This window comes from Taudactylus pleione, unplaced genomic scaffold, assembly GCF_031769625.1.
Source record: "Taudactylus pleione unplaced genomic scaffold, aTauple2 ptg000171l, whole genome shotgun sequence".
Taxonomy (NCBI): domain Eukaryota; kingdom Metazoa; phylum Chordata; class Amphibia; order Anura; family Myobatrachidae; genus Taudactylus; species Taudactylus pleione.
In genome coordinates this window covers 1,589,564-1,610,106 of record NW_028284573.1, presented here as the reverse complement: position 1 = coordinate 1,610,106, position 20,543 = coordinate 1,589,564, and the positions used below count along the sequence as shown (strand labels likewise).

At 46.4% G+C, this 20,543-nt stretch overlaps 1 protein-coding gene across 1 annotated transcript in view; it reads right to left on the bottom strand.

Moving 5' to 3' along the window:
- Positions 1–20,543, bottom strand: part of LOC148521282 (membrane-associated guanylate kinase, WW and PDZ domain-containing protein 3-like) — a 199,005-nt gene that overhangs the window by 53,241 nt on the left and 125,221 nt on the right. Inside the window, exons 22-23 of the mRNA XM_088475401.1 lie at positions 5,886–5,933; positions 4,065–4,227 (exon numbers count right to left, since the gene is read on the bottom strand). Of these exons, the coding sequence (XP_088331527.1) occupies positions 4,065–4,227; positions 5,886–5,933 (211 nt within the window). The remainder of the gene's footprint in view (positions 1–4,064; positions 4,228–5,885; positions 5,934–20,543) is intronic.

Here is a 20,543-nt window from a genome sequence, read left to right as displayed (position 1 = left end):
TATGATCTGTATAAGTGTCACTACGCCCCCTATACATAGGCTGTGTGTGTTCTCCTGAGGACGGTAACATTGGCTGATAACACGTGCAGCAGCTGGGATTACTATTACTTCCTTGGTTATAGGTTACTACTGCCATCTGCTGGAGAACCTGATTATGTACTATGGGGCTGATTTTCAGACAGACGCACCTGCGGCCCTTTCCCACACGGCCATGGCAGCCTCCTTACTCCCTTATGCTAATGCAGGTATCCAGCTGTCTATGCGAGTATACGCCCCTGTATGGCGAGTAGCTGCTAGTCTGCATGCGGAAGGCTGGCCTACCCACTCATTGTCCATCTGCAGCTGCAGCCACCATCATTAGGATCATCACTTGTGCCCAACTCAGAATCAGGTCCTATATTATTATTATCCTTTATTTATATGGCGTCATGAGGGGTCCGCAGCACCTTACAGAGTACATACACAGGAACGGTATGTACAAAACAAGAAAACAGGGACTTACAGTACAGAACATTGCAGGACATGGACAGTACTTATACACATTGCTGCACCGGCCGTCATTATAGCCAAATACTGCCAGCGGGGAGGAGATCAGTGGCAAAGGGGGGTTTCCAAATAATTGGTTACAGAACCAATGACAACAAAGTCTAACCAGAATAAGCTGCAACATTCACTTTATTGTGTACTTCAAGTGTTTACATATAAATAACTATACATAATATATATAACAACAAGGCATCTGGGCATAAAACGTGCTTATGCACAATGTGTAACAGTATGTACGAACAAATGTAAACTATCAGTGCAATTTATGCCACACAGTAATTCCTTATTCATGTTATGAAACACAGTAGTGCCCCTTTTACACAATTCCCATATTATTGCCCCTTATACACAATGATCACAGTAGTCGTGCCCCTCATACAATGCCCACAGCAGTAGTGCCCCTTACACAATGCCCCTGGTAGTGGTGCGCCCTATGTAGTGCCCCAGTAGTGGTGCAACTTATGCAGTGCCCCTTATGCAAAGCCCCCATTAGTAGTACCCCCATTAGTAGTGCCCCCATTAGTAATGCACCCTGTAGTAATGCCCCTGTAGTAGAGTCCTCAATATTGATGCACCCAGTAGTTGTGCCCCCACTAGTAATGCACCCATTAGTAGTGTCCCCAGTGGTAATGCCCCCATTAGTAGTACCCCCAGTAGTAATGCACCCATTAGTAGTTCCCCCAGTGGTAGTGCCACCAGTAGTAATGCCCCCTGTAGAAGTGCCCCCAATAGTTGTACCCCAGTAGTAATGCCCCCAATAGTAGTGCCCCAAGTGGCAATGCCCCCATTAGTAGTGCACCCATTAGTAGTTCCCCAAAGTGGTAATGCCCCCTATAGTAGTGCCCAAAGTCATTGACAAAATTACCGCAGCTGTAGGTAGTGCTGTGCATGTGCTGGTATTACGAATGTAATGGCGTATGCGCAGCACAGATTACAGCTGTGGTAAGGTAGTGTAGTGAGTAGGGGTGTGCACCGGCCACTTTTCGTGTTTTGTGTTTTGGTTTTGGATCTGGATCTTTCTTCGTGTTTTGGATCTGGATTGGTTTTGCCAAAACCACCCTTCCGTGTTTTGGGTTCTGGGTTTTGTGTTTTGGATCTGGATTTTTTCTTAAAAAATAAAAAAAAATGCTAAAATCACATAAAATGGGCCTTTTTTTGTTCCTACGCTATTAATAACCCCAATAACATTAATTTCCACTCATTTCCACTCTATTCTGAACACCTCACACCTCACAATATTGTTTTTAGGCCAAAAGGTTGCACCGAGGTAGCTGGATGACTATGCTAAGTGACACAAGTGGGCGGCACAAACACGTGGCCCATCTAGGAGTGGCACTGCAGTGGCAGACAGGAAGCCAATCAGCGTTATGGTGCCCATTTGCATGTAGCACGAACCCGGGAGATCCGTGCTACATGCATCTGTGTGATTGGCACAGAGCAATGACAGGTCCGTGAGACCCGTCTGTGCTGCTGTGGTAAAAAAAAAAAAAAAACCTGTGTAAAAAAAGAAAAAAATGGCGTGCACCCCCCCAAAAAAGAGCAACCAGCCCCGGGCATTAGTAACCCAGTGCTGGGTGTGCTTAAATACAGGGGACAAATGACGTAGGGGTCCCCTGTACTTAAGCACAACCAGCACCGGGCTAGTCAGAACCAGCACTGGTTGCCAAAATTCGGGAAGTACCGTTCTATAGAACGGTACTAAGTTCGTGGATCGCATTTTCGTTTATTTTTTTGCCAAGTCCGGGGATGCCTACTTTGGAACGAAGAGGACAGAACCTCGCATAGGAGATGGTGAGTATGTTTTTTTTCACAGGTCCCCTATGGATACTTTACCGGACAAGTGGACCGATGCTACAGGTTACATAGGTGAGTATGTGTACATGTGTGTGTGTGTGTGTGTATGTTTAATAAACTTATACTGTCACGGTGTGTGTGTCCTGTGTTTTTTTTAAACATTTTTTTACAGGTGAACTACAGGTACTAGTGGGCCCTTAATGCCCTGCATGCTGGTACTTGTGGTTCTCCAAGTACCAGCATGCGGGGCAGGCTTGCTGGGACTTGCAGTTCTACTTGTAAAGACAATGTTTGATATTCTTTATTTACACCACACCACACAATCAACCCGCCACCCACCGCCACCAGGGGTGGCGGGGATAGCCCCGGGCTATCAGCCTGGGCCTGGGGTGCCCTGGAGAGGGTGACCCCTTTATTGGGGGGGTCCCCAGCTCTCCAGGGATCCCTGGCCTGGGCTGACTAGCGGTCAGGGCTGATGCCGCGGCTGGGGGGGCCCGGTGAAAGGGCTCCCCTGGCTGTGGCATCAGCCCCCCGCTAGAAAAAGTCCAGTGCTGGTTCTGGAACATTCAGGGGAACCCTACTAATTTTTTTCCCCTGTATTTCCAGAACCAGGACCGGATCAGAACCCAGAGCTGGTTGCGCAGAATACGGGGGACCCCTACGTCATTTGTCCCCCGTATTTTGGCAACCAGCGCTGGTTCTGACTAGCCCGGTGCTGGTTGTGCTTAAGTACAGGGGACCCCTACGTCGTTTGTCCCCTGTATTTAAGCACACCCAGCACTGGGTCACTAATGCCCGGGGCTTGTTGCTCTTTTTTGGGGGGGGCACGCCATTTTTTTCTTTTTTTACACAGGTTTTTTTTTTTTTTTTTTTACCACAGCAGCACAGACGGGTCTCACGGACCCGTCAGTGCTCTGTGTCAATGACACAGATGCAAGTAGCACGGATCTCCTGGTCCGTGCGTGCATCTGTGTCATTGAAATACACAGCAGCACAGACGGGTCTCACTGACCCATCTGTGCTCTGTGTCACTGTCAATCACACAGATGCATGTAGCACGGATCTCACGAGTCTGTGCTACATGCAAATGAGCACCATAATGCTGATTGGCTGAGAGCCGTGACAGACGGCTCTGTCAGCCAATCAGCACTTTGTCCATTAAAGGCAAAGGCATTTTTTTTTAAATGGCCGCTCGAGGCAAAACCTCGAGATCTGACAGCAGATCTCGAGGTTTTGCCTCGGGAGAGGGATCCGGGGCAGACAGGGAGATCCGAGCTTGGGCTCGGATCGCCCCGGATCCCCGAAGTTCGGGTGGGTTCGGTTCTCAGGGAACCGAACCCGCTCATCCCTAGTAGTGAGGGAAAACTATCTATTTCCCGAAAAGCTGTCATCGCAAAAATTACATCTTTTCGGAATAGATAGTGATGGAGAGGAGGAATAATGAATCCTCCGGTAAATTAGGTAGAACTCCATGCCAGTACTAATCCTAATTACCTCCAGAGAATATTTAGGTATGATGAATAGTCCCCACAGTGAGGGAAGAAATAGCCCATGAGGGAAGAGGGCCCTGCTCGTGAGAGCTTACAGTATGGGATATATTTGCATTGTCATGTAAGTGCATTAGTTACTCCTTTATATTCTACTAATACAATTACTTTTCTGGCAGCACATATATCTGACTTTAGATAATACTGTTATCTTACACATATGAATATTTATATTACCTTTTTTTAGACCACTTTGGTCAATAGGTCCATCCTTAGCTACTGTCAGAATCTCCAGAAAGTTATCCTTGTTCCTGGTGGTAGACATCCCAAATCCTTTCTTGCCCTTCCTCACAGTGACCTGCACTGTAGGAGCCAGGTTATACAGTCTGTGTGGTAAGACCTTCAATGGCAGAAAGACCCAGTTATTATTATAATCATCCTTTATTTATATGGAGCCACAAGAGAAGAAATCAGTGACTTACAGTACAATACAATGCAGGACAAGGACATGGCTTATAAACACTGCTGCATTAGTGATCATAACACTCAGATAAGCTATTCACTATCTTGTTATATACACAACAATTGTATAACTGCTACACAATAATGTAGACACATATCAGTCTATAATACATGACAGATATAGTGCTAAATCTGCTGATATAATCCCTCATTCCAGGGGTTCTCAACTCCAGTCCTGAACTAACCACAGCTCATGTTTTCTGGATTTCTTCAATCATGCACCAATGAGTTCATCTATTTTTCTGGGATAGCAATTGTCAAAAATCCTGAAACTGTGACCTGTTTGGGGAACTTGAGGACTGGAGATAAGAGCCGATGCCATAGATAGTTACTGGCCCTTCACTCTTGGGAAATGATTTGGTGGGGGTCCATTGCCCGGTGCACTCATATGATGGAGCAGCCACGGCCCTTAGTACATTCCACCACCATCAGAGGCCCCCTGATGGGCATGGCCAGTTACCCCCAAGCACAAAGTCTGGATGATCTCTTGGCAGCCCTGATCAGGACTATTGGGAGGCACTTCCACACCTCTCCCCTCACTCAGCATTTTTCTATCATTTTACTTCCTTACCAGAACATTTTAGTCAGGGGCATAATAAGATAGTAGGGGGGCCCATGTGCAGTTTCTCTCCAAGGGCCCCTCCTCTCTACCCAGCAGCCGGCAGCATACTGAGTGCAGCAGTAGACTCTGGGCACTACTATACTCTAGCGCTGTGCCAAAGTCTACTGCACATGCGCAGATCATTAGGGAAATGGTGTGGCAGCCACTTATCCCAGTGATTTTCCTTCTGCTTATGCATAAAACGGTGGGAAAATGGAACGGTGATTTGTACATAACTGCTGCCGCCAACGTGGGACTACGGAGAGATGAGTATTGAAGGATGGTGTGCAGGGTGTGTGGTTTAGGACCCAGTGGCCCCTGTACACTGCACACCCTGCACCCATTATAGATATGCCTCTGCTTTTAGTACTATATTCATACCCCTCATCTGTATGGCCAGCCCTACTTACATTCTGTATGCTATGTGGCATGCTGCTGTTATCACATGATGTTCTAATAATCCCTTTTTGAATATTTTGAAAAATGGATAGTAGCCTAGTGTATTGATACATACTGAAATGCATGTAATAAATGACTTTTATACATACATTGACCATGTCCCCTCCATTTGTACATAACATAACTGCACTTAGCAGGGAAACACTACCCCAGAGATGGGTGTGATACTTCTCTAATATATATAATATCCTGCACAGCAACAAGCCTGTTACTAGGGACAGCTTGGGTATATGTCGGCATGTTCACAATATCAACATGTTTCAAATGTCAGCAGGTGACATGTCGGCAGTGACATCATGTGATACTGCCAGAATGTCCACATTGTCAATGATGATAGTCATGATGTTGATTTTTTAGGATAAAGTTATCCCTAATATGCCTAACTCTAATTCCACATGATTACAATGTTACTGTCAGCATTTTATTGCACTTGGCTTTGTGGTTGCTGACATGCTGACTGGATGAAGGACACTTACCTCCGCAGCCTGCCCTGAGCTTTGTACAGTCTCTTTTTCTGATTTCTTCTAAAACAACAGAAACATTAGGAATTAGGTTCCACCCATTTTTGTGATACAATTGTAATCTATATAATACAATATAAAGCCTTGTCAGCCACCAGACCAGTGCAGTGTCTGTGAGAGTCATCTATCCTATCCGAGCCGCTATCCCTGTGTGTGGTTTATAATACATGTATTTATATATACAGAAAGCGCAGGTCAGAGTGTCCGTCATACACACTGTGGAGGATATGCAGAGCCAATGGTAAGCCAAGGGCGGTATATACCAGCAGGGCCGGTGCAAGGTTTCCGGGTGACTAGGCGACATGTTACCAACCGCCCCTGCTCCCTCCAATTCATAATATGCCACGTGTCAGTCTCCCCAGTTACATAATATGCCACACAGCAGTGTCCCACATTCATATATACTATATAGAATATAGCACGCAGCAGTGTCCCACATTCATATACTATATAGAATATTGCACACAGCAGTGTCCCACATTCATATTCTATATAGAGTATTGCACACAGCAGTGTCCCACATTCATATATACTATATAGAGTATTGCACACAGCAGTGTCCCACATTCATATACTATATAGGATATTGCACACAGCAGTGTCCCACATTCATATATACTATATAGAATATTGCACACAGCAGTGTCCCACATTCATATATACTATATAGAATATTGCACACAGCAGTGTCCCACATTCATATACTATATAGAGTATTGCACACAGCAGTGTCCCACATTCATATATACTATATAGAGTATTGCACACAGCAGTGTCCCACATTCATATACTATATAGAGTATTCCACACAGCAGTGTCCCACATTCATATATACTATATAGAGTATTGCACACAGCAGTGTCCCACATTCATATATACTATATAGAGTATTGCACACAGCAGTGTCCCACATTCATATATACTATATAGAGTATTGCACACAGCAGTGTCCCACATTCATATATACTATATAGAATATTGCACACACTAGAGCACCAAAATCATAATGTTCCTTATGCTAACATGACATAATGTAACACTGCTGTGATTTCATAATATGCCACACAGCTGTGCCACAAATTCATTATATGCCACTCAGCCACAAATTATGCCATTCATTTTTTTTTGTGGACTCAGTGGCCGCCTCCAGAGACTGGCGCCCTTAGGCGGCTGTCTAATGTTAGTGCTGGCCTTGTATGCCAGCAGCTATGAAACTACACATCCCAGCATACTTTGCCACAGATTTGCTGTTAGGGCATCCTAAACTGTGGCAGGGCATGCTGGGATGTATAGTACCACAGTAGTGCAGCATGTTGCTTACCCCTGGCCTATGCTGTTGGGAACAGCCAAGAAGCAGCATTATAGTGGCAGAAGTATGTCCATTAGCTCAGGGGACCCCGTGGAGACCAGTCTTTTTTTTCTTGCACAAAGAAAAAGGTTTAATAAATAAACTAGTGAAAGTATTCCGTATCTCCAGCTCTTGTAGGACATTCAGATATATTGTACATAATAAAAATCCATTTTATGTTACTATCAGAGCAGGCAGACAAGTGTGATTATATCACTATACATAAGGAACGTCCTCTTCTGCCCAGCATCCATTATAAACATGTGTCACTGCTTTCTATGCGGAGCTCACCCAGGCTGCACTAACCACTTCTGTGTACATTTATATATGATGGTCTCCAGGGCCATACCTAGCGGTGTGCGAGCAGTACTGTCTCCCAGGGGGCAGCTCCATGGGGCGGTACTGTGGCTGCCCCACGGCATCTGCACTTGGTTTGCGGGGGTGCCTGGAATGGCCGTCTGCAGCCAGTAACGCTAATGCAGATGCACCCTGTAGCCTGTAGAGCCGCCTTGAGCAATCTAAGATGCTCCAGATAGTGCTGTAATTCCTAGGGAGGGCAACCCCCCCTCAGTGTGACATCATGCCAGCACGTGATTGGGGGTGGGGCCGGCACAGGGTGGCACAACGCCCTGCTACAGCAGTAATGGTCTCGCCAACTGCCAAGTAATGGGAATAATGTAAATTTTCTGTATTCTACTGCTGGAATCACAGGCAGGAGTATCATTTATGTATCCAGTAATACAGTAACACAAAGGGAAAGTCATATTTACTTACAATGGAGCAGAAAGAAAAGTGTAAAACACAAATCTCTATTAATTTATATGAAAGACCAATATAATGAAATGCAGCAAGATAGAGTAATTACCTCCAGCTTATCATCATCATTATCACCACTATTACATAACACTGTAGTCACTGATATATTTACAGGGCGACTAATACACAAGTTTCCCCATATTATAAGCAACTAATAAATGTATTTACAGCATGAATGATATAACAGTCATTATACTGAGGCCCTTTTCCTTGTTAGGTACAAGCAGTGTGGTACAGAATGGCAGGTACTCATCAGTGCCCCATGTTACAGGCATAAGGGTACATGAGGTGGGGTTTTCATAGACTAACAGGGGCTTTCAACATGTGGCCCTGCAGGTGTTGTGGGACTACACATCCCAGCATGCCCTGCCATAGTTCAGTATTCCCTAATAGCTACACTGTGGCACGGCATGCTGGGATGTGTAGTTCCACAACAGCTGGAAGGCTGCATGGTGTACACCCTGGACTAGAACAACCATGCCAGCTCATATGTAACGACTATGATTTGCGGCCACTGAGAACCAGCAATACTATAAATAATAATAATAAATGACCTCTTAGCTTAGTCAGATTTGGGCACAGACACCTCCTGACATTTAGGCCTAATAAACTGGGACAAAACGCCGCCACCTATGCCCAGACACGCCCACTTTCAGGTAAGACCCACCCGCTTTTGAGATCCATGAAAAACCCTAATTGTGCAAATAACAAAGTACCACAAATAACAATAACCGAGCACTTACCTCTCTCCGGAAGCATCGGCGGAATATGCTGAAGCGGAAACAGCTCATGGCTGCTCCCTAATGTGCCGGCCTAACTCCTCTCCTACTACTATACTAATCTAAATACTAAATCCTAAACTAAATAACTATACTAAAATGCTAACTCCTAACTAAATAACTATACTAAATACTATTCTAAATGCTAAATCCTAAACTAAATAACTATACTAAATACTATTCTAAATGCTAAATCCTAAACTAAACTATAAATAATACTTATAAACAAACCTAATATAACTAAACACTATCTAAGCTTAACACTAAGGAAAATAAAACTATAAAAACTATAACCTATAACTACCAATACACTCTCCAATAAAACACAACCAGCTCCAGCAATCACTTCTCACTCTAAGAGGCACCAGGAAACCGCATACACTCTAGTGTGCTGCCCTGGCTTACCACTCATTGTGACATCATAAGACCACTGTGATGTCATCGCACAGACATTAGCAGCAGCCATACATGCAGAAAATAAAGTATCAGACTATGGGCCATATTTAATTTGAGGAAGAGACGGATGATGACATTTTTGCCTGTTTCAATTATCCCCGTATTAAATTTTAAAGACTTTTCGCATAGTTAAAAAATGGGGATAACTTTTCTCCATGTAATACATGGTGGAAAAAAGTGAAGAATTGGGGTTTAGGGGTGCAGCCTTAAAAAAAATAGCCTGCACCCCTGGGAGAGTCCCATAAAAGTATTCTGTGTAAAAAAAATTAAAAAAAGTCCTCAGGATACCCCAAAAAAGGTACTGTAATTGTGGGGTAAAAAAAATTAATTTGGGGGACAAACTTCTAAACTAGCGAAATTGATCCCGGGGGGGTTCCCAAGTATGCGGCAGGTGTTTTCAAGAATGAGGCTGGTAGCGGCAGGTCCATTTTTGAAGAATTAAAAAAAATAACTTTAGGGATTTAAAAATATGCTTACACCCATTTTCTTGTACCCCAAATTTGATGGGCATAGTTATTTTTAGCAAAAAAAAAAGCTAAGTGTTATTCTTCACTAGTTCTTCATAGGCACATTTATGCACCTGCCGCGGCTATTAAACAACCCCAATTACCTTCAGCAGGCAACATCGCGGGTACCCATAGTGATCCCCCGTGTCAGGACATCTTTAGGGGAATGCCAGGATGAATTCCCGAAAATTCACAGGACTTTTTGCCACTTACCTTTCCGCTGGGCACACACATGATACTTTATCCCCTGTTAAACCTCCGATGTGGTGCGAAAAGTCCGGCATGCGAAAAGCCCAGATTTTTTGCACCTACTTGATTATGGCCCTAAGTTAGGGGTACGCAGGGGCAGAATAGCAGACTTCCCACCTCCCACAATTCACACACCCAGAGAGGAGCAATTTTTTAACCAAGTGGGTGGAGCTCTGTAGATGGAGGTGGGCTTATTTTGTCCCAATGTCACATGTCTGCATGCTGTAAAGTGGATCAGGCATTGCCAAGCACCATAGTAAATTTTGGGTAGGGGGCTGGCAATGTTGCCCCAGCCTCCCAGGACACGCACTGAGCTCTCAAAAGGCAATGTTTAATTTTTTTGTCAATCTTTTCAATCAATGGGCCAGATGTACTAAGCTCTGAAAAATGATAAACTGGAGAGTGATGACGATCAGCCAATCAGCTCCCAACTATCATTTTCAAACACAGCCTGTAACATGACAGTTGGGAGCTGAGTGGCTGGTGGTTATCACTCTGCAGTTTATCACTTTTCTGAGCTTAGTACATCTCCCCCAATACCCCATAAATATAGGTGATCATTACAGGGTATAGTTCCTATACTATTAGCACACACATAAACCTTCTATCGGATGAGGTGTTGTCATGTGTGCAAACCACTTATCATACTACATAAAATAAAGACACTGAGACGTGGATTTGGCAGATAACTTGATGGCGATTTATTGGAGAAATTAATATTATTTATTAATTCTTAAATTAATTAAGGATGTATGGTGGCAAAGAAAGGACGGCCAGAAATCAGCCAGATCTGCTATGCCCACACACAAACAACAAAAGACATAGCAGGCGTAGATCGCCCAGAGTGCATACACATAACCATGTAAACCATGTCAAACACAAAAGGTAACGCTCACTCTCTAACTTGACTACCCACCCGTTTAGGTGATGATACTGCCCCCCGTTAGGTTGGTACAGCCAACTACCAGTCAACGAAGGGAACGCCCTTAACTCATAATTGCACCCGGACTGGTGAACTGCCGTTCTTTCCGCCACTACATAATTACATAATTAACTACAACAACCTGCCAATAATTGCAAAGGGAAGGGAGGGTGGGCAATCTGGAACAAAGAGGCTTTGGCCCTCACTTCTAGCCCCTTATATAATGTCTCTATTGAAAACCCGCCCCTGCTAACGATAGGCTAACTCTAAACAGTAATTTGCATACATGCCGGCCCCCATCCTAGAGGTTTAACACACCTCTTTTCTTATGCAATCTTTCGGTTTCACTAAACCTTCTATCGGATGAGGTGTTGTCATGTGTGCAAACCACTTATCATACTACATAAAATAAAGACACTGAGACGTGGATTTGGCAGATAACTTGATGGCGATTTATTGGAGAAATTAATATTATTTATTAATTCTTAAATTAATTAAGAATGTATGGTGGCAAAGAAAGGACGGCCAGAAATCAGCCAGATCTGCTATGCCCACACACAAACAACAAAAGACATAGCAGGCGTAGATCGCCCAGAGTGCATACACATAACCATGTAAACCATGTCAAACACAAAAGGTAACGCTCACCCTCTAACTTGACTACCCACCCGTTTAGGTGATGATACTGCCCCCCGTTAGGTTGGTACAGCCAACTACCAGTCAACGAAGGGAACGCCCTTAACTCATAATTGCACCCGGACTGGTGAACTGCCGTTCTTTCCCGCCACAGCAAGGTTCTGCTTAGAAGAACCGCCGCACCGCCACCATACCAAGGACTACCCCAATAACGCCAACACCCTAAAAAGATCCACAAGAAATAATGACACACCTTCTTCTGTCAAATGAACTCCGTCAGCCCTATATAAATGACTAAAACGAAATTGAATGCCCTTATGGTAAATGACACGGCCATCATTGGCCATCACGAATTTGGCTACTGCAAAGTTAAGCTTCTTCCTAGCCTCATCTATAGCGGGAAAACTCCTAACCCCACGCCAGACCTGTCGAGGTACAATGCAAGACCAAAGTAATGTACACGAGGGCCAGGCCGATAGCACCCTCGCCAAATCGTTAATTATATCAAGTCGCAATGCTAAAGAGGACCTCTGTCCTAAGTCATTGCCTCCTAAATGGGTCACCAAAATACGTGGCCTGCCAAAAATTTTTGCGTACTCTAACAGTCTAGGACAAAAGGAATGCCATCTCATACCCCTGAAACCTATCCAACGGATCCTAGCAGAATGTTCACAAAGTGGAGCATGATCTGAACTCATAAAGCTAGCGGCCCAGAAAATATAAGAATGGCCTATAACCCAAATGTCCTGCGTGTCAAAGAGCAAACCTAAAAATGGAGAAAAGCAGTAAATACCAAATTAGTAGTTGTAATAAAACAATAAAATTTTATGGTGTATTAGTGGGATCTGAAAGAACAATAAGTGAGTATCTGCCAAAAGAAAAAGTTTCTATTGGTTGCCAACTTTACTATTTAAAGTGGCTAGGACAAACAAAAAGACACAAAGGGGAAGAATGGGTGGGGGGAAATTGGGAAAAAACATGTGAACTCGGCAAGAGGTAAAATAAAAACCTGCTGAGGGATGGACTATGACCTAATTAAATGTTTTGAAATTAGCCGAATTGAATCCGTCAGATCAGGCAAAAATTGTAAAATCCCTCAAGACTCCCATTGCCAGCAATGGCGAGTAGCTAATCCCGAGTAGGGTAGACAGGGGTAACAGACGAGACAAGACGAGACGGAACTTGAGACAAAAACAAGAAAACCAGGCAAGCAATAAAACATAACATTGAAAATATTACATTGCCCTATGGTTCCAAACAATCTTAATGAGTAGGTCGGATGTAACTTTTATAACTATCCGATTTCCAACATCCCAGTGACTTAATTTCCGACGGTGAGAAACCCGCAGCAGCTGCCGAAGTTGCGGCGCCGATCCTAAATGAGTGCGTACCAAAATCCTGAGGTGAGAGGCCTAAACCCGATACACACCGCTTCAGAAACCAACCAAACTGGTATTTGGTAAGCGGAGTCCTGTCCAAGTGCATAAGCCATGAACCAGGTACATCCGGGCGTAACAATGCGTAACGCATCGCTAACGCCACAGGGCAGATCCGTTCGTCCTTAGACGGACTCAACGAGAACCACCTACCCCTACCAGTCTGGTCGGTCTTTGACCGCCGTATCCTACAAAGCAAAGCTCGATGAGTGACCGAGATATCCGAGCAGAGCATGGTGGCATCAACCCGTTTGGAAGATGCCACCAACTCCGATACACGCAATGCGCCGTGAAAAGCCACCGAAAACGCCAGTTGGATCAGGATCGCCTCGTACTCGGTAAACGCCACTTCGGGGACTGCCCTCAGCACTGCCGGAAGCAAATGGGCATCCACAGGTTTCCTACGGTCAGCAACTGGCCGAGAGACCCGCGCCCAACCCTTTAAAGCCTTCGCAATCAGAAAGCTTTTAGTAAAGTCAGGTTGTCCCTTTAATTTAACATAAAATGCAATGCCTGCCAAGGAGCGCGCCACAGAAGCCCTGGATCTACCCCCCAAACGGAGACTCCAAATAAAAGAAAGCATCGCACGATGCTGACCCTTACCTGCCTGCCTGCTGCTACGGGAATAGTCTTCCCATTCATGCCAAGCCTGATGATAAGCTCGCAAAGTGGAGGGGGCTAGAGACTGCTCTGCTAAGCCCTCCATGCCGGCTCGATCACCTGCCAAACATAAGAGGGGCAAAGCACAGCATCAACGTCAGCACCAGGGGCCAAAGATCGGAATCTAGCCCACTGAAAACGTGATAACGCATCAGCTATCCCATTCTCTACCCCCGGCACGTGTCTTGCTTTAAACATGATGTTAAAACGCAAACATGTCAGCACCAGCTGCACAAGCAAACTCAAAACCAGCAGGGAAGACGCGCGTTGACGATTAATCGCGTGCACCACGCCCAGGTTGTCACACCTGATCACGATGCTGCGATTGCGCAAGCGTTCACTCCAGATTTCTAAGGAAACCATTATGGGAAAGAGTTCGAGAAGGAGCAAGTCCCTGGTCAAACCCCTTCCTTCCCATTCCTCTGGCCAATGACCAACGCACCAGGAACCATCAAGGTAGCAACCGAATCCCGTGGCGCCTGCCGCATCGGTGAACAGCTGCAGCTGCAAATTGTCCGCGGGTGGAGGCAACCACAGCCGGACACCATTAAAATCCTGCAGAAACGAGACCCAGACAGAGAGGTCCCGCTTAATCTCTGAGGACAAACGGAGTAAATGTCTCGGCTTAGTGACTCCAGCCGTGGCCCTTTCTAGCTTGCGTGAAAAAACTCTGCCCATAGGAATGACCCTACAGGCAAAGTTCAACAGGCCCAGGAGAGATTGCGCCTGCTGCAGGGTAATTTTATTGGAAGCCGTGCACTCTTCTATGGCATTACGCAATTTGTGAACCTTATCGAGGGGAAGGCGACAGGCGCCCGCCGAGGTATCGATCTCGATACCCAGGAATGACAAGCAAGAGACAGGGCCCTCAGTTTTGTCCGCAGCAACTGGGACTCCAAAATGAAAAAACAGCGCTTGCAAAGAAAACAACAAATAACTACATCTATCTGAACCAGAAGGGCCGACACACAAGAAATCATCGAGATAGTGGGCTAACCCATGACCTCCGCAAGAAAATTCCACGCACCAGTGCAAGAAGGTGCTAAATCGCTCAAAATATGCGCATGACACCGAACATCCCATAGGCAAGCACTTGTCTATGTAATATTCGCCGTCCAAGCGAAAGCCCATAAACCGGAATGACTCTGGGTGTAAGGGAAGCAGACGAAAAGCCGATTCAACATCTATCTTAGCCATCAGCGCGCCTGGACCATAAAACCTAACTACGTTCAAAGCATCGTCAAACGACTGGTACACCACCGAGGAAACCTCAACTGGTATGGCATCATTTACTGATGAGCCTGGCGGATAAGACAGATGTTGAATAAGCCTGTACTTTCCTGGAATCTTCTTGGGGACCACTCCCACCGGGGAAATCACAAGATCCCTTATGGGAGGTTCTGCAAAAGGCCCTGCCATGCGTCCTAAGGTAACCTCGCTAGCCACTTTCTCCCTAAGAATGTGAGGCAACTCGAACGCAGATTTCAAATTCCTAGGCGAACCTGTGTCAGCCTCTCTGCAAATAGGTAACTGGAAACCAAAGCTGAAACCTTTTAACAAAATTCCGCGTCCCGGAGAACAGGGTACCAACGCAACCATTTTGCCATTGCGGCGACGCAGACGGGGGATGAAGCTTTACTTAGAACCAGCGCCTTTTGGCGGCTGAGCAGGCTGTTGCTGAGCACCCGCCTTGAAGCACTTGGCAACTGGGTGGCTGCCACTACATCGCAAGCAGAGGTGATGAAAACGACATTTTTGACCCTGCGTACAAGTGGAATTATTAAAAGCGAAACATTTTCCACCGGTCGCCTGCTGCTGGCCCTGACGACCTGAACTAGCTGATTTATTCACGTTGTATGCTTCAAACGCAGGACGCAAAGGCTGCGTGACCTCGAGCCAAACCTCTACGTCCTTCCAGCCTAGATCCATCACCCGTCTGCCGTCCTGCTTGCGACGGAATTCTTCGTCGTACGCTCGCCAAGCCATGCCCCTGGAGGACAACTGCATGCTATGAACTAAATGGAGGTACCTAATGACGTTCAGGTGCTCCTCTGGGCGCGTCTCCAAATAACAAGCCGAAAAAATGCAAAAACCGGCCAACCAATTATTGTAAGATTTGAAAGCTTCCAAACCTATACCACCCTTTGCCCTAGCCGCCTTAAACGCCTTCTTAGCTTTTTCCGTAAGTGCAAAAATATCCACATAGTCACCTTTGCGGATCTTACTGCGGCAAGTCGCTCTTAAACCTCGCAATACAGCGGTGTTGTCACAATGTACCCCTGCAGAACCTTCTAAACCCTTCTCTATTGGCTTGCACTTATGGGTGCTATGCTTACGCCTTGAGCGACGCTTTGCCTCCAATTTTGCATATTTAGCTGCTCTCTTGCGCGCTCTGCCCGCGCTGTCCGCGTTAGATATAGAGGAAGCAAAAGAAGACGTCAAGGAACTAGAGTCTGAGAAAGACCCACCTGAACCCTCCGATGTCATGGTATCAGAGGAAAATCCAGACGGCCCCTCCCCGACATCCTCGTCAACCAGCTCTCCTTCTTCGACCACGTCATCTGAAAAAGAAGGAAAAACACCGGCCGCCACCTCTGCGGCAGGCAACCTAGCATCCATATTGCCACGCCTCGAGTCTTGAGTGATCGGAACTGAGGGCGCACTAGTGCCCACGCTATGCTGGGCCAAGCTAGGGGCAATGGCTCTCAATGCTTGCGCCAGCTGCTCTACCTCTGACCCCCCCTGCGCCCCTACAGGATTGACGTTAGCAGGTGCGACGGTTTGAGTAGGCAACGAGCCTGCCGGCGGAGCTGCCAAAAATGGGGCAAGCACAGCCGCCAGGGTTGACAAAGCAGATGCGATGGCTGAGGGATCTAGCTGCGCAGCAAAAGGGGGAGGGGTGGCAACACTCACAGATGCAGGGGATTGCACCCTATTACTGGTACTAGAATTCTGAGCCCCAGCCCTGGGAACATGAGCAGGGGACAGACTGGATGTGGAATGGCTGGAATGGCTAAGCCCCGCCCCCCGCTCACTAACATGGCGGGCGCCCCGCCGTGAGCGGGGAACGGGAAGGACCATGGGGACACTAGCATGGCCTTGGCTGCTCCTAGATGGGGCTCTATGGCCCCGCCGGGACCTCCGCCTTTAAGCGGAGGCTGTGACCTGGCCGCCGGATGGGAGAGCGCACCCGCGTGTAGGTGTCACGGCGCGCTCCCGCCCGCTACCAGCCGCAGTGATCGCGGGAGCTCCGGCCGCGCCCGGAGTCAGCAGAGCCGGGCGCCGGCCTGAACCCCGCGCCTGCATAGCAGCGTCGCCGGAGGCACCACCCGCCGCACACACGGCAGGGGCCACCCCGCGACGCCCAGCATGATTGGCGCCGGAGACAGGATCCGCCGCATCCGCGACGGAGGCTGCTCCTCCACGCCTGCGCAGGCCCCGCTCCGTAGCGGCACCTGGAGAAGCACTCGCCGCGTCCGCAGTAGGGGCCTCCCCACGCCGCTGGCGTGAGCCAGTATTCAGGTCAGTCTGGAGGAAGCGGGCAGGGGGGGGGCGCAGAGCGGCGGGGACGGGGCATGGCTAATGACAAAAGCGAGGGTGGACAGGGCCAGGTAAAGGGACAATAATGTGCTGCTATTTATTTATATAGAGCCAGGAAAGTGAGGGAAAGCAAAGTGTGAAATGTAGAAAATAGGGGCAGGGATAAGAAGGGAAGAGAATCTAGTGATGAAAATAAGAAAGAAAAGAATTAACAGACCAATGTAAGGTACAGACTATCACTGACCAACTCTGACACTGACCACAATCTGGAACAAAGAGGCTTTGGCCCTCACTTCTAGCCCCTTATATAATGTCTCTATTGAAAACCCGCCCCTGCTAACGATAGGCTAACTCTAAACAGTAATTTGCATACATGCCGGCCCCCATCCTAGAGGTTTAACAGACCTCTTTTCTTATGCAATCTTTCGGTTTCACTTACACTCCAACATAGGAATATAAGTTATTAGTAACATATCAGTAACATACACTTCAGATTCCAACCTAGGAATTAGGCATATACTGAATACACAGCCGGACACTCTCTTTATGTCACTATCCTGTACACAATTTACTATGTTTTTTTTAACAATATTAAAATAACACAGAAATATTTAAAAAAAAAGGGGGGGTTACATAAGAAAACCTGGGGAAGGACGGGTCAGGGTTGGATGGGGACCACACTCCACATATACAGAATCTAAGCATGCAAATGTAAGTAATATAACAGAATTTACCCACATGTGTATGATTATGTATATATATATATATATATACACACTGTATATATACTGTGCATATATATATATATATATATGTATATATATATATATATATATATATATATATATACAGTGGTCGAAGTGGGGCGGTATACAGCGGTATGACATACCCCACTTCATTTTAGATGCAGAAGTGAATGTACCAGCGCTGGGATCCAGTATGGGATCCCAGCGCTGGAACAGCAGCGGCAATGTGTAGAGATGTGTCCCGCAGGGGACACATCTCTATCGGGGCAGCGGAGGCGCCGACATGTAGCCGGGACAAAGTACCTGGTCCCGGCTGCACTGTAATCACCACTCACCGGGCGGCTGCCAGCCAATCACGAGGCTCGCAGCCGCCAGCCAATCACGGGACTCGCGGCCGCCAGCCAATCGCAGGACTCGCAGCCGCCAGCCAATGAGAAGCTGCCAAATGGCAGCTTCTCATTGGCTCGCAGCAGCGCCAGATAAATTGCAGTGAAGACCAGAGGATCCTGGTGCCGGTGGTTCCACTCCAGCAGCGCAGGTAGGAGAGAATTAGGGGAGGGTGTGAGAGAGGGAATAGAGAGAGGGGCAGACAGAGGGAGGCAGGCTAACCATTGTAGGGGTTGAAAGAGAGAGGGAATCAGTAAGGGCAGGGTGTGAGAGAGGGGAGCAGGCAGGGAGAAGTGTGAGGGGGGGGCTTGGGGGGGTTACAAGTACAATGGGGTGATATGGAAGCAAGGGCCCATAGGGGGGGAAGCTTCAATCTCCATACCCCCACCTCTAAATTACCACTTCGAGCACTGTATATATATATATATATACTGTATTTAATACATAAATTAAGCACTCCCTCCCTACAACAGAGCCCAAACATACCTGCACACTCGGCCATCTCCGTGACTCTGGGAGCCCCCTCAGCGCAGAGTGATGTGAGGTACCGCGTGGTGGAATGCACCAGCAGCTGCCAGAGAAGAGGAGAAGAGTCTCGGTGGCTTTTAATACATGGAGCCGGTCGCAAGCCAATTACAGCTCGTGGAACGGCGGCCAGCCAATCAACAGCGGCCGCTGCTGATTGGCTGGTTGCCGTTCCGCGAGCTGCTGTGATTGGCTTTTGGCCTGCTCCATGTATTGAACGCCACCAAGTCTCTTTACTTCTTTGGCTGCCCCCGGTGCGGTACCGCACATCACTGCATTTCACAATTTCACACCTCAGCTACCCGGGCCCCCTCTCCCACCGGGCCCGGGACTGGAGTCCCCGCAGTCCCCCCTGATGGTGGCCCTGCCTGAGGTATCGACCCAACAGAGGGAGCTTCTTAATAGTGTCATAACGGAAGATGAGGTAGGCTTTGCCTTTGATGGTCTGCAACTTAACAAATCACCAGGCCTCAATGGCTTTTCAAAATATTCAAAAATGGGGTTTACAATATCCTACTTTTAATAATGCTTACGCAATTCTTTTATTATAACCTAACAAAGAGCCAGACACTATTAATTCCTATAGACCCATCAAGACTCACTTGCAATGGCCATTAATACCTCACTTCGTAGAGAGAGTCTAAATTTAGGTGGTTTACAATGGGCGGAGACTGATTCCTTATCTGGGGATCCGCCTTTTCCAAGAATAGCCATGACTTGTATACAATTAATATTAAAAATGTTTTAGATACAGCTCTTACCGAATTGGATGATTGGAATCATTTACAGTTGTCTTATTTGGGCAGATCCAACCTTATTTCATTAATTACTTTTCCTAAATTGCTTTATCCTCTGCAGGTCTTACCTGTAGTTTTTACTAAAACAGATGATAAGCCAATTGATGCAGCCTTACGGCAATTTATTTGGAAGAAAAACAAACCTCGACTCAGTTTGCAATTGTTACAGGGCAATAGATTGGAGGGGATATTAATTCCCAAGTATGGCACTGTATAATTATGCGGCTATTTTCAGACACATCAAGGATTGGATTTCATGTTCTAACTTATGTACTAACTATTTGATAGAGAAATCCCTCCTAACAAATATGGACTTAATGTGATTCTTACATCTAAATAAGTTTGATTTACCTGCGGATGTATTAGACAATCCGTTATTAATGTCTGCATGGTCAGCCTGGCACACTATACATAACAAATGGTACCTAAATACCTCTTACTCCTTATTTGTCCCTCTGTTGGGTAATGCCAGATTTTTATATGTTTGGCCTCTTCTGCTTTTACATTCTGGGCCTCCAATGGTCTTAGAACAGTTCATCAGCTTACAGATCTGTCCTCACATCGCCCACTGTCTTTTTCTCAGGCTCAGACTCTTCTCCCCTTTTTGCATTCTCATAACTTATTATTTTTGCAGGTGCAGTGTTATACCTCTAAGGTGGTTACGTTCCTTTCCCCTATAGATTGGATGAATCAACTGGATACGACTCTCCTCTATTGGGTCTAGGGGTGCCATCTCCTTGGTTTATAAAATATTTAGGGTACCGTGTTACAGTGGTCATTATGACACTGGAATAACATGTTGGCTGAAAC